This window comes from Ctenocephalides felis, unplaced genomic scaffold (assembly GCF_003426905.1).
Source record: "Ctenocephalides felis isolate EL2017-DRISC unplaced genomic scaffold, ASM342690v1 CF-g0.4_SCAFFOLD_01492, whole genome shotgun sequence".
Taxonomy (NCBI): domain Eukaryota; kingdom Metazoa; phylum Arthropoda; class Insecta; order Siphonaptera; family Pulicidae; genus Ctenocephalides; species Ctenocephalides felis.
Genome location: NW_020537646.1, coordinates 27,998,984 through 28,015,060, shown reverse-complemented (window position 1 = coordinate 28,015,060; position 16,077 = coordinate 27,998,984). Strand labels below are relative to the sequence as shown.

Sequence of the window (16,077 nt, the reverse complement as noted above, 5' to 3'; positions counted from 1 at the left end):
TAGTATAATCTTTGTATCAGTAATATATCAATACAAGTAAAATGCTTTCTGAATCTTCAAATCGGACCCTCCGTTCTCTCTAAAATTGAATTACCATTTTTGGCACTTATTGCCTCGTATCTTTGAAAAGTTCGACCCGCCTTGACCAAAAACTAATTCGCACGTCTTCACATCAATAGAAATTGAATGATTTTTGAATCATTCAAATCGGTTGATACGGATTTTCGGAATCATCGTCGAAAAATTGTATCCGCACATACATAATTTCATACGACGCACACGTACGCACCCACACATGCACATACATCAATTTTTTCTATAGTATGCTAAAATGTTCAGAAGGCTTTAAAGCGTAAAGATATATAAAAATACCAAAACTTACTCTGCGGGAGGTCAAGAAAGACGATTATGATCAAACATCTAAATTTTGATGCTTAAAATACAATTTCCGAAAACTGTTGACAATTTTGAGATATACATGCATTATTATTTCAAAAATTGGATGAATTTTCCTATAATCCATAACATATTCAAAGAACCTGCCTAAAAGTTTTAAATTTATTAAATAACGTGCTTTTTGCAGTCCATACCAAAGTCCGCAAACTTTCACCATATAATTCTGCCAGAGGACCCGAAAAATAAATTCCGCCGTGCTTATAATTCTACTTTGCGGAGTTCTGATTCTATTTTCTGTCGTTTTAAAAATCATTAGCAGTCCTTGACCGTTAATATATTCGCGGGCGGTGTGTGCATGTAGAAAGTATAAAGTACTTAAACAAAACAAACAGACAAACAAAAGTATGAATGGAAAATAATTAAATCGAAAATCCGCTAAAAACAACTGAGTAAATAATGGAAAACCGAGCGACGGCAAAATATAGAAGAGAAAAAAGTATAGGATTAAAATTGCGAAAGTCTGAAAAAAGTGTGGTCGTATTCATCATTTCAAGTGCACGTATTTTTATTGGAATTTATTTGTTTATTTGCATATTGTTTTCGATTTCATAAAGAAAAATTCAATGAATTAATTCATAAACATTACTAGATTCAGGTTATCGGGCCGATTTCCTGATAAAATTGAAATGCTAATTACAATGACAAACCGATCATGCCATATTTGAAGTATGACTTTAATTACATTATTGTTTTTAAATATTATACATATTTTTAATGCTATTATAAATTTATAATTTATAATTTATCATTATATAAATGTGTATAATGGTTGACACTAATAAATGCATCACGAATGTTACCATAGTACTAATAAACATTATTCAAAATGCCATCTTGTACAGTAGCAAATAAGTTTTACTTCAATCGCATGTGAACTTTACGCGCACTGTTTTTTAACAGTTCTTTACTAATAACTCATGCGATTATAGACCCGTAACATAGCGTTACCATAACAATCCTGCTTTATCCGAAAATTGGCTCCTATATTTTTTGGTATCCGAACTTTGAAATTTCTCAAATATTAATCCATGTACATTCATAAAAGGTAAGTTTTGGTTAAAAAGATTTCAACTGTTGCTATCGTTTTCCATTATACTCTTCAGGAAAATTAAGATTTTAGCGATTATAAATTATTTGACATTTAATTGCTATATATTATATAATCTGATATAAGTACTTTATTATAAATAATTTTCTTTTATTTTCAGCTGATCCCAAATTTAGTGCGCCTATTGCAAACGTTACCGTTCCTGTTGGAAGAGAAGCAATTTTAACATGTGTTGTTCAGGATCTCTCTTCGTTCAAAGTAAGTTAGATTTACTTGCATTCATTGATAATTTTTTATATATTTGTTATAATATATAATATCTTTAGTATAACTATGTAGTAGTATTAATAAAATCCGTAACGATCTCATCTCCAAAACTATTAGAAGCCAATTCTTCGGTAAAATTGACCGTGACATAGCGTTGTTTTTGTCAAAATGTTAGTATTTTCTGCGCAATTAGACAATTTACACATAAAATCTATTAACTTCACGTATGTGTTATAAGTGCACATCAGAAAGAAGTAGTTGAGATATTTTTTATGGCGTTTGTGCGTTTTCTAGGTTAGATTTTGTATCTTAAACGCCTGACTGCACTTCAACACATAGCAATTTGACAGTTTTTACTACTATTTTATATAAATAAAGGAACGTTGCCATAACAACACTGTTATGGTATATTTTACCGGAGAATTTGCCACTGTATAAGTTTAATTATTTTGAAATTCAATAGCATGTTAGCTCAAATGAGAACGAAATTATTTGAGGATACCAGAGTCAAGTAATTTATAGCAGGTTATTAGTATAAGTCAATACTATAGTTCAAAGAATTTCCATTCCATAAAATTTTATTTGAAGAGATTTAGGCGTCAAATTTACATAACACTTTATTAATAATTTTATTATATCTTTATAGAACTTACTTGAGTAACTAAGTTCAAAAGATTTCGCACAAAAGTTTACATAAACTTCTATCATATCAGGTTCTATTATTACAAAATTAATTAATAATTTAATTCTATTCTCGTAAGACTAGAAGTTAGCTCAGTAAGTGTTTTTTCACAATGAAGGCGCACAGTCGGATCATAGAAACAGAGAAGCGCTTTATTCCGACAAAAGTTTTATCATATAAACTTATATTCTGGATTAATTTTCATCTACAAACTTTTTGCATAAAACTACGTAACAATTAATTTAATATTTTTATGTACTTTTTAATTTGGTTTTTATCCATACTAATATTTATGCATATGATGACTTGTAGTTGAAAGACTGAAATCATTATATCCAAATATTTTTTATCGACTTCAATCAAATTTGTACTATTCTTTAAATTACATTTATTGATATATTAAAATTATTTATAAATTTGACAAAATTTTATAACAGATTTTTTATCATTATCTGCTGTAAGTTTATAGTAAATTAATGTGATTCGATTTTTTATAAATCATCTATTTATTCAAAAAATATTAAAAATGTTATTGTTATATTCGCCTATTACCCAAATGTTTGATGCAAGATTTGATATCTTGCACTCATCCTTATCATAGAATCTTTGGGATTTTAATGGAGTTGTGCTGTTGAGTCTCGCAAGTTTAAGTAAATTAAAAAATCGTACTCTCAGGCCCTCAATTGCGTTAAAATAAATAGCAAATTTGAAGATATGTCCTTTTTTAGTTAAATTTATTAAGATAAATCGTTTGGTCCTCTTTGGGACATCACCTCATAATCACTAAATGCATGTCTCTTTTTTACCGGTGGATCTTTTAGCCTGCTTCTAGAATGAGTTAGAGTAGATTGCAAAAGACAATCATCTTTAAACGTTTCAATTTTCATTCTACCTTATAGTTCTTCCTGAATAGTTCAATGTAACTTTGTCTATTATATATTATAAGTACATAGTTCATTTTAGTTCGAAAGTGAATAAATATGAATAAATAATCAAATTTCTATAAATTATCTAAATAATTGCTATAAAACTGATCGAAATCACTTATACTGGTATAAGTTCGTAGATTTTAATGAAAATAATTACAAATAACAATGAATAAATCTCCAAAAAACGCGTAGCCCAGTCATCTTAGGTTAAATTAGGCAAGAATCTCGTAATGTGAGATACCCAGCTGTAACTTTGTAAATAGTTGTATATTGACACCCTTAATGTTGTCTCAAAACCTACATATGGTAGGGTGTGCGCAACTATAAAATTTTGGGGTCAAAGGTCACAAAAATCGCGGTTTTTCGCTTTTTTTGTAAATATCTCATTTCCTATGGGTTTTTTGCTATTTATGTTTATTATCAATATTGTAGAATACAAAATTCTCTACAAATTTTGTTTGAAAATTTTTTTTATACGGTGAACCGTTTTCGGGATAGAGGGCGGAGAGCGCGCGGTCATAGCATCCCTTCAGGTCAACCGATGCCTTCGGTCAAAAACGCGCCATATATAGTTGATGAACTATCGCTAGATTAATGATTATAAACATTTGTCAATTTTTATTAACTATTTTATTATATTTTGTCATTTTTTTCGTGCCTTAAATCTATATTTATTCAATAATACTGATCACCGTTTACTAAAATTAAAAAATAATTAAGGAAAAAACTTAAATCATAATATGATTATTGTTTCACAAACACTCTTAAATTTTAAATAGAAAATAATTAAGTGCATTTTCTTTAAATGTAATGTAAATTTCAAAATCCTTCCATTCCTTCCAATCCAGCAGAGAAGATACTTTTTCTATTATAATTGATAAATATATAAATTATTTACAAAGGCATTACAGGTCCAAAATAATTGTTGTATTTGACGGATATTCAGACTACAGTAAGAACGTAAAAGCTATGGAGCAGCTGAGAAGAACTGTACTTTCAAAATCATATGAAGTATGTTTCGATAAAACAATAGTTGTACCAGTTTCTCAAGAATTTTTTTTTAACAAATTAAAATAATAAAATTAGGCTAATTAACATGTTAATAGAAAATTTAAAGGCTGCAAATATAACTACAAAACAAGCCAGAGATGATGCGGATGTCCTTATTGTTGAGAGTGCAATTCAAGAATCAATGTCTGGAAAATCTGCAATTATAATAGGACAAGATATTGATTTACTCGTCATTTTAATTGGGCGTACCCTGTCCCACGGAAAAGAAATTTTCTTTAAAAAAGTTGGGACAGGAAGTGTAAAAACGGAGATATACTCGACTAAAAGTTTTGATAATTATCCTCATTCCAAAACACATATTTTATTTCTGCACGCATTAAGTGGATGTGACACAACTTCTGGGCCTTTTAAAAGGGGAAAAAAAAACATTTTTAAAAGTTTTTGAGAAACTGACAAATTTGGATGAACTAGCTAAAGCATTTGAGGAAGAAAATTGTTCGACCCAGAGATTATTAGAGAGTGGAACTCAAATCTTACTGGCAGTCTATAATGCTCCGAAATCTGTGAAAAGTCTCGATCATCTTCGTTATATTCATTACGTTAAGTCTACAAAACTTAATAAACCTGTTCAGCTTGCAAATATTCCACCAACAAGTGCAGCTGCTCATCAACATTTTGAACGTGTATATTATCAAGTTCAAACTTGGTTAGGGCATGATTTGGAACCAAAGGTATGGGGTTGGGCAATGCGAAACGATTTTCTGGAGCCTATCATGACAATTTTACCACCTGCTCCAGAATATTTGCTAAATACAATTTTCTGCAACTGCAAGAGTGGTTGTGGTTCGCGATGCGGATGCAGGAAAGCGGGCTTGCAATGCTCTTTAGCTTGTGGCCAATGTAATGGACAAGCTTGTTTCAATGCTTTACCATACCAGAGCGACATTAACGAAGATGGAACTTTGGATACCGAAATTATGGAAGAAATTGAGACAAATGACGTTGAAGACGACAATGAAGACCAGTCTGAAATTCACCAGCAGCCGGAAGACGACGATGAAGAGGAAGAAGATGATTAAAATTATTAATTGTAGTTTTGTACCATTTATTTCATTTTATTACTTTGAAAAAAATAAATGTATAAAATAATATTTTTTAATAAAAAGATAAATTCCTAATTTATTTGTTTTTTTATCATGTAAGAATTTATTAATATTAATTAGGTTTAAATTTAAATATAATTCTTATATTAACAATTCTGCAATTTAATGGGCAGGTAAGTGTTGTTAAATAAATTAATACTGAATAAAAAGTGGATAGGTTAGAAAAAAATGACAAAATATAATAAAATAGTTAATAAAAATTGACAAATGTTTATAATCATTAATCTAGCGATAGTTCATCAACTATATATGGCGCGTTTTTGACCGAAGGCATCGGTTGACCTGAAGGGATGCTATGACCGCGCGCTCTCCGTCCTCTATCCCGAAAACGGTTCACCGTATAAAAAAAATTTTCAAACAAAATTTGTAGAGAATTTTGTTTTCTACAATATTGATAATAAACATAAATAGCAAAAAACCCATAGGAAATGAGATATTTACAAAAAAAGCAAAAAACCGCGATTTTTGTGACCTTTGACCCCGAAATTTAATAGTTGCGCACACCCTACCATATGTAGGTTTTGAGACAACATTAAGGGTGTCAATATACAACTATTTACAAAGTTACAGCTGGGTATCTCACATTACGAGGTGAAATGCTAAAATGACTGGACTAGCGAGAAAACCATCCTTTAGAGACTTTAAATTGTGATTATGTTTTTTGTCACGTTATAGAGTCGCGGAGACTTGATTATAATCATTTTTTAAATGTGTTTTGAGTGTCATATTACCCTATGTTTTCAAATAATCGTATTTCATATTCAAGGCGCATATATGCCTTATGTATTGCATATATGGAAAATACTAAATTTCATAAAAAACAATTGAAACTAATTTCGGATTTAAGGACATTCTTTATAAAACAAATTTCGATATGATCAATAATAGTACTGTGTGGAATGAATGATTGTCGCAGTATAAGGTTTTGCAATTGGTTGTTTAAAAAGATCGAAATAAAAGAAAATTCACATTATTTATTTTATATATATGTATATGTATATATAAAATGTGTGTATATATTATACTGATGTGTATGTGTTCTATACATTGTCCATTTTCGTGGAAAAGCGCCGTAAAAACGTCGCTCGGGATAATTACATCATGAACAGCATACTAATAGTGACCGCAGGCCACCGTTCGGCCAAAGACACAGAGTATTCAGTATTGCCGGATTGTAAAAAGCAGGATTAACACCGTTGTGAGCCATCAAAAGAAATTGACTGAGCTACGATAATACTTTCGAACGATTTAATTGTCTTTTGTGAATAATTGCTTTAGCGAATATGTTTGGGATCGTTACAATACAGACTGCGACCTTGCTTCGGATACGTGCCTGTCTTCAAAAAATATTGTTCAAACTCATTACAACTATAATCACTTATTCAGCCAAAATTTCTGGTTTTGGTGTTAGATGTCAATTTTATTTATTACTATTTTAAATGTAACGTGTTTTATAATGTTTATGCCAATTTGTGGATGTAACTCATATTTTCATTAAACTATGGAGCTGATTCTGCCCCAAAATAGAGCAATGTTATGGCAAGGCTATGTTACGTGGCCCTTCCATACAAATTGACACTAAATATTGCCATGTGGATGCTTTGCAGTCGGGGGTTTTATATAGAAAACCTATCCTAAAACGCACAAATCTCAAAATACAATGCTGCCATAACTGCATCTTTGATGTTGTATAATAACATACGAGTGAAGTTGCAATTTCTGTGTTAAACGCCTGACAGTACCATTTTGTATGAGAAGTGCTATGTAACAGAGCCTTGCCATAACATTGGTCTATTTTACGGCAGAATCGGCCCTTATGAGTGGAAACGCATGGAAAAATAGTCTGAAATCGTATAGAGAAATGCTCTTTCTATTGATATTTTGCATGTACTATATATGTAGACGTTAGTCTGAAATCGTGCTGAATAAAGCTAGAACGAGCCCTTTTTTTAAATTTTATATATCTTTAAATTATTTTCAGAATTGAAAAAAAAACGGTCTTATGTTACGTTAAAATCTTCCAAAAACATTTTGTTTAAAAAACGAGTAATCTCTTCTTCTAACTGGCAATTTTGAATATATTAGTTTTAAGATATGTACATATATATTGTATATCAAATATTTTCTGTGTTCTGTAAGTATAATTATTTGGGTTAGGTATTTTATTTTATGGTTAGTTCAAAGTATTGATATTTTGTAGTTCTATCAGATTTTATCAATATAATTTCAATAATTCAAATTTTCGGTAAATCTTTTCTAGAATTTGTTTAAAGATTCCTACTAAGAAAATATGGAAACTCAGACAGATGTTTTCAATAAGCAGAAAAGACAATATTGTGATGAGGAAAGTGTTGAGCAACTATGTTCTCCAAAAAGGTTTAAGCAAGATGATGAAATGCAGCATAGTCAGCAAGATAATATTTCTCAAATAGATGAGAATACTGAGAATTCTTCGTTACCGATGAGAGCTGATGAGGGACAATATGCTAAAACAAAAAAAGGAAAAAAACTTTCTAAAAAAGAAAAAGAGAACGAAGATTTGAATATACAAAAGAGCAAAAGAGAACAGTCTTATCGCGCATTGAAGTATCTTCTTAATAAAAGTAGTGTGTATTCCAAATATATAGAGGAGAGAATGAGTAACAACATGCAAAATGTTAAAACCAAAAATCATTCAGCTACACAGCCTGACATTGATTTAGCTCAGATAAGAAATTCCTCCAATGAACAGGCAAGAGCAATGAATATATCATTGCTTGAGAATGGTAAATTAAGAGATTACCAGCTGGAAGGAGTTGAATGGTTAAAGGTTCTTTACGAAAATGGAGTGAACGGAATTCTTGCAGATGAAATGGGTCTTGGCAAAACAATTCAAACTATTGCTTTTATCTGTCATTTATATAATGAGGGTGTCCGGGGGCCTTTTCTCATATGTGCTCCTTTATCTACCTTACCCAATTGGTCTTCAGAATTTAAGAGGTTTGCTCCAAAACTTCCAGTTGTTCTCTTCCATGGTGACAAGGAAACAAGGAAAAGTTTAGTCTCCTCTATTTTAAAGAAAAAATACATTGTGGGTGATAAAACACAGTGCCGTCCTGTAGTTTTGACTAGTTATCAAACACCGTTGACCGAGCAAGCGATCATGTCAGTGCCCACATGGTCGTATATTATAATTGACGAAGGCCATAGATTAAAAAGTCATAAAACTCAACTATATAGAGTTTTGCAATCATTCAAGTCAATGAATCGCTTACTCTTAACTGGTACTCCTTTGCAAAACAATTTAAGGGAATTATGGTCATTACTACATTTCCTCTTGCCTGAAATTTTCACTGATTTTGAAATTTTTGAAGCATGGCTTGACGTAGATGATCTGAAGAATGATGCTGATAAGTTTATTAAGAAGGAGCAGGAAACTCGTGCTTTGTCTATGATGCATGATATTCTGAAACCTTTTGTGTTGCGCCGTTTAAAAACTGATGTCGCTCTAAGCCTTCCTCCCAAGAAAGAACTGATAGTATATTGCCCCCTCTCTGTCAAGCAAAGAGATTTATACAAATATGTTGTAGATAGAAATATTGAAGAATTAGCGAATCCAGGCAAAAAAGAATTTGAAATTTTGCCAGAGAAGCGGCCTACTAAGGCTAGAACCTCAAACTTTTTTAAGGAATGTGAATCAGACGATGAATTCGATTTTTACGAGGATGTATTAAATCTTCCTAGCAGTTTCACGGATATTCCAAAAAAAGTAATACGTGAACTAGTCAGAATTACTATGCAAAATACTGCAATGATGTTTCGCAAAATTGTGAATCATCCATATCTGGTTCATTTTCCTTTGGAAAAGGAATGCATACAAGGTGAAACGCCGGTTCTTCGTATTGATGAAGAACTTGTAACTCAGTCCGGTAAAATGATGATGCTTGACGCGTTGAGTAGTCGACTTATTGCTGGAGGGCACAAAATACTTATATTTAGTACTCTGACTATGATGCTCGACATTATTGAAGAATTCGTTATAATGAGAGGCTACGACTACCGGCGACTAGACGGCGGTAAAAGCTTTGAACAACGAAGTGAAGCTATACAAGAATTTAATACTGATCCTGAAGTAAAGATATTTTTATTATCCACGAGGGCTGGAGGTCAAGGTTTAAATTTAACTGCAGCTGATACTGTGATCTTGTATGACAGTGACTGGAATCCTCAAGTAGACATCCAAGCTCAGGACCGGTGCCATAGAATTGGACAAACAAAGCCTGTGATAATATATCAATTTGTAACTAGAGGTACTATTGATGAAGTCATCATTTCAGTTGGGGAGAAAAAACGAAAACTGGAGAAACTTATAATACAAACAGATAAGTTCAAATTAGTTGGTAAGAAATTACAAATAACAGAAAAGGCTGAATTAGAGAATTTGAAAAAACTTCTCACTGAAGATGAAAAAGTAGTTGTTACTTCTGGTGAAAGTGTAATTAGTAGCGAAGAACTGGATAAACTATTAGATCGCTCAGATCTGCTACTCAACATAAATAATAATAAGAAATAATATATTTCGCACTGTCATTAGGATTGGTTTATATTTATTTATCATTTATTATTCTTATAGGAGTTTACCAAATAAGTTGAGTTTTAGGTAGTTCTACAATGTAAAAAAATATCATATGACGTTGATCTTCATATTGATATATCATATTTATATGTAATGTCTACCTCAAATCACTACATGTTTTTTAAATAATTTTTTACATAACGACTATTTTTAATCGTTCGAATCGAAAATCAAAGATATCAGTAGATAATAATATAGGTACATTTTTAAATGTTAATATTCATATTTTTTGGTATCTGAACAGAACAGTCAGAACAATGTGTTATATGAGCTGTTGAGCTGTAATTCTTGAATCCTTTTATTAGAAGGTAATTTGGTGATGGACCATACTCTCTTTGATAAAATTATTAGTAGATTTAATATCAATAGTGATATTGTTGCAATGCCTTCCCTATATTTTTATTTCTCTTTGAGTTTTACGAGCAGATCTATAATAATGATATATGAAATTAAACAAATTATTTTCTACTATTCAAAATAATTTCATTCCAAACAGAACCATGTACAACCTGGCCATTTACAAACGTACCAAATGAAAAATCCTCACTATTATTTCCACTCGTATGAATTTCATATATGTATACTCATTCAAATATCATGAAGCAGAGGTTTTGTTTACATAATAGTTTGCTCATAGAAGTAATGCACAGTGTATAGGCGCATGTAACTGGGCATTTGTACGTGACGTAATCAAATTAATTCGCACGAAATGCCGTTCACATGTGTGTTTTGTTTGCCCATATGTGTTTACATAAAACATGTGCAAATTCAATGCGTTCGAACTTCGTTACTCGCTCGAAATTCGGTCTAGGTACGTACAGTGTTAACTAGAACACAGGCAATATACTGCATTTGTTTGGCAGATTTTTTTATGATTTTTTGGTAAAACACATTCGGCTTTTTCATGACCAAAGGAATGTAATAATACGAATTCTATTCACAAAACAGAAAATAAATGTTTAATACCATTTGGAAAAAAGATAGTAGATTACACCCTCCCAGAGTATAGAATGTTCTAAAATCGACTAATTTAGACATTATGACAAATTTGTTAATTTGACCTTCATGTCATTTTTAGTTTAGAATCGCATAGCACATACATATCCTTTTGACAGTTTGTTATTACCAATTCATACAAAGATAGATCCGTAACATAGCATTGCCATAACATTTCTACGTTATCAGAGAGTTGGTCTCATGTTTTTAAATAAAAATAGCTTTCTCTAATTTTGCTGTATCAAAATTTTAAATATATTATCAGTATTAGATAAATTATCCTGAAAATTATAGATAGGCAGTAGTTACCTTCTAAAAGGTAGAAGATCCGACACAACAGCTCATACAATATACATTAATCTTAATTTGTTTATTTAGGTACATTCTAGGTAATATTATTTTCTTCTTGATTTTTATTTTAAGTGTTTTGTTCGTGAAATATTGTGAACTCGGTTTTAAACATTGTTCACTTCACAAATGTGATGTTAATTTTTAGATATTAGGTAGATCCTAGGTAATATTATTTTCTCTCATTTCTTACATTATAAGTGTTTTGTTGATGAAATATTGTGATCTTGGTTTTGAACATTGTTCTGTTTCCATACAATGCAAATAGTAGAATAGATTTCTATATCATACATAATGTGATTGCAACAGTAACAGTCAATACTTGGCATTGACATTTATTTTTTTTATTGTTGTAGTATAATACTATAAAACCACACTTGTAGTATTTTTTTCACTTGAATACACTGAAAATTCTGAACGACCAAATTACAGTATTGTACTTAATTCAACATTCCAAAAATACTTGAATTAGCATTTAATTTAATTAGTAAGGAATGAATTCACGATATAATTACATGAAAATGCTTTCCAGCAGATCTCACTGTAAATCGTATTATGCATATGCCAAAATGAAATGATACTCGTTAATTTATTACTAATAGTGAAAAAATTAATGTACTATGTCCAAAATGTATAGAAGATGATGCGCTTTTCGCTGCATTAAAAATTAGCCTTATAAACTCATGAAATCCGATGTTAATTATAAACAATTTGTTACTCTTGATTATTCGAATTTTAATAAATATTATTCAAATTTGTGATAAATATTCAAACCACTTGTATTTCTTTTATTTCTCATTTTAGAACCCATGATTTTCAGTTGCACCTGAGTACTACACCTGCACAATATCCTTCTCTAATAACAATACACAGTTGCACGCACTAAAGTATCTTTACGATATAGAGATGTGTAGAGTGATATTCGAAATAGTTGATAACAAAATTTTTCGAAATTACAGCAAGAGATGAACTTTATAAACTCCCTAGAAGAGAAAACATCACAAATGCAAAAGTGGTTCTAAATCTAAGATTTTCTTATTTATTTTAATATTCTAACTGGTAAAATAGCAAATAATTAGTAAAGACAATAAAAATTAGTGAAGGTAAGTTTCACTGTGCAGTCATTTTATATAATTATCATTTAGTAAATGATATTTCTTGTACAGGTGTAATCACGCACACCATACATGATAAATTACTTCATAATATTTTTCAATCTTTCTTATAAATGGTAACCGGGTGGACCATATATACTCGAATGCCATGAAACCGTTTAAAAACTTTGCTATTTTTTTAAAATGCCTTTATATTATTTTCAATTAGTTTACTTCTTATCTTTACATTATTCTACTTCTTAATTTTCATTATATAAATGACATAGAAGCCTCATGATTGACTCTAGGTTTTTGTAAAACGTGAAACAACATACAGCCTGAGCAGATTTATGCTACAGTTTAACGACATACGATAATAAATGTATATAAATATTATGTTTATTCCAGCAAATCAACATTATTCGTTATAAAAAGCATCATATCCTCACAGTATTTCAGTTTGCCCCGATTTTTGAGATAATTATAACTATGGTAATTTTAACACTTCAGTCATTTTGATCTCTTACAGAGGTACTGTGTTTGTTGATTAACTTCTTGTAGGATAAGGTATAGTAATTAGAAGCTATCTAAATTTGTATATTTTTACGTTTTAAGACTTCGTGAAAATTTTGGCAAGCTTTCAAAAAATCTATGTGTGTGTGTAGTATGTATGTATATGCGGATACAAAATTTTTGTCGATGATTTGGAGAGCGCAAATCAACCGATTTGAATGATTCAAAATACATTTGATTCCTATTGATGGAGACTGACTGCTTTTGGCTAACGCAGTTCCAGACGTTTTGAAGATATGGGACAACAAATGTCAATACAGTCGTCGGGCAATCAAAATATGTATAGAATCGAGTGTATCTGACATAAATAGATTTTATTTATATTCGCAGGCTGGGCTCATAGTTTTATATACCTCTATTTAACTGGTGTTTTTACAATGCTATTTTATGAATAAATTAATACAAAATTCGTATTGGATCAATATCATTTGTATAATATTGCAAAATCTAAATATACGAATATTTATGCACTCAAATTTCTCAAATAAGTCATTTTATACATCAAATAGAATTCGGCTCAGTGCGTTTCATGAGACAAACTTTCAAGTTCAAAGACTTGAATGTTAAATAACCAGGCTACACTGGTATCTGGGGGTCTCGATGACATCACAACATGGAGCAACATACTAAAATGGTGACCCTTTGTCGGTTAGATCGGCTGCACCCGGCGGAGTATAAAGAGAACAAACCATCCGATTTGAATGATTCAGAAAACATTTTACTTGTATTGACGAAATGAAGAATTAACTAAGTTTTTATAAAGGCAGATCGAGCTGTTTCGGAGAACTAATAAAAAAATGTTAATAAAGTGGCATTTGATGGTCAAAAATTATCATTAGACATTAGCAAGTTTATACATCTTGCTTCACTTTATCCTCTGTTTGCAGTGTACAAAATTTAGTTGATCAATTAGTTTTTAGATATCGGAGAGTTAATGGATTTTGCTCCACTTTAACACCTTGCTGACAATGTCGATTATGGTTATTCATCTGTACCTCTCTAGCTCGTAGAGAGTCGTAGTGAGCGAGTTATATATGAATGTGTAATTTCAGTAATTAACACAGTATTCTCAATTCATTAGAGTGACCGAGAGCCCGCCGTGTTGTTTCCATTTTATCGCACCGCTCGCATACAATGCGTGACATTTCTAGCATTTCAATTTATTTGATATGACCCTCTACACTGTAAAGCTTTTGTTAAGTGCGCTCGCTGCTAAATACATGTAAATGAACGTGCCACCGAGGCCTTTCTCTAAGTGGGTAAACTGTAATAAAAAAATAACTATGAAAAAACAATGCCAACGCGCTATCATTATGGCTGAAATATAGAACGACGTTTCTTATTTCGTGTTCCATATTATAATGAAATAAAATCTTTGGCATTTATTGAAGCTTTAATTTAATTGGTCCATGATTACCATACCAATAGGTGTTTTTACTGTTTCGTTTAAAATGAACTTTGTTTCTTTATATTTTATTAATAACAATCAGCACATAATTCCATTCTGCAAGTTCTTTTGATTTACATTATTGAAATATGATTATAGACAGCTAATACGCTTGTTATTAAAAGATACAAATTACTGAATCAAAGTATTACACCCAATTTTTTTGGTCTTCTAAGTTCTGGTTTAAGAAGTGACGAAGCGACTAGTAAATTGATAATAGAATGATTTTCTAATTGCTGATGTGTGGAATTGTGGATTTTGCTCTTATTTTTCTTTTAATACATAGCACATTAAGACCATTGTGCAGAGTTTCATTCCATCATTCTCCATTCATCTTCAAGAAGTTTTGATTGTGGTCACTGTACTAATGCTACTTTTGACTTGTTAGAGTGGCCCCAAAGCTCTATTCCATACGACCAAATGGATTATTATAGTATGAACTGAGATTTAGTTTTCAAGAGATATATTTGAATTTTGTCCGATGAGCCAGTATAGTTCCCACACTCACTATCGTCAATCAAGACGAATTACTACAATTGATGTTGAAATTTGCATGTTTTTTAAGTGTATTCCAGACCAAGTAAATTTATCGTTAATGATGTGCAGTGACTTGCTTTTATTAATGCTAACATGCCACTTATTTATTCATGCATGAATTAATTTAAACTGTTGTAATTTATTTGATGCTATATATGGATTTTGGCCACATGATATGATTGAAATAACATCACAAAAATTGGCCGTAGTGGTAATTTAGTTGTCGGAAATCCTAAGGATAATGAATTCTACAAATTGGGCCCAGTACACAACCTTGTGGTACCCTGAGTTAATTGGAAGAAATCCAGAACTTTGGCGATTGACTCCAGTCCTGAGTTTTCATATTTCTTAAATATGATGTCAGGATTTGATGATATTCAGGAGGAAGTAGTATGAAGATTTTATCACCATACTTTATCAAAGGCTTGATTGACGTCAGCAGAGCAATATTGTTTTGAATCAAAATCTTTATTGATTTGTTGGACAATTTTGTGGGATCGCTGTGTGGTCGAGTGCTGCTTTCGAAAACCAAGTTTCGAAACTGTTTGGAATTATTTCATATTTCCGAACAGTATATTTTTAATCAGAAGTCTTTCGAGAATTTTGCATAGTTTTGGAAGCAGACTGATACCTTGATATAAGGTCACCAAGCTAGGATCTTTGGCGATTCTTGATATCATCTTTATAATGGACAATTGAATTGGGTTAGCCAGTATATTGTTCTTAAAATAGCGTTAAAGATGTAAGTGATAGGTATTTGTCTTTTTTCGGCACTTCCTCAAACATCTTAGGAGTAATTAAATAGCACCCTGGAGACTTTCTGAAATATTTTTGATATCCTTTGTTTCCATTTTTTTGATATCCATTTTTGACAAATCTGCTTTCTGAGTAGTCGATGTTCAAACTGAAAA

General features: G+C 31.1%; 1 protein-coding gene across 3 annotated transcripts in view; it reads left to right on the top strand.

Annotated features, from left to right (window-relative positions):
- LOC113369956 (lymphoid-specific helicase-like) overlaps positions 1-16,077 on the top strand; it is a 945,337-nt gene that overhangs the window by 719,236 nt on the left and 210,024 nt on the right. For 2 of the 3 annotated variants that reach the window (XM_026610582.1, XM_026610583.1), the window contains 2 exons: positions 1,665-1,762; positions 7,817-11,385. In XM_026610582.1, the coding sequence (XP_026466367.1) occupies positions 7,847-10,108 (2,262 nt within the window). In that variant the 5' untranslated portion in view covers positions 1,665-1,762; positions 7,817-7,846 and the 3' untranslated portion in view covers positions 10,109-11,385. Of the gene's footprint in view, positions 1-1,664; positions 1,763-7,816; positions 11,386-16,077 lie in introns of those variants that run through there. The other variant, XM_026610584.1, reaches the window with a different exon arrangement.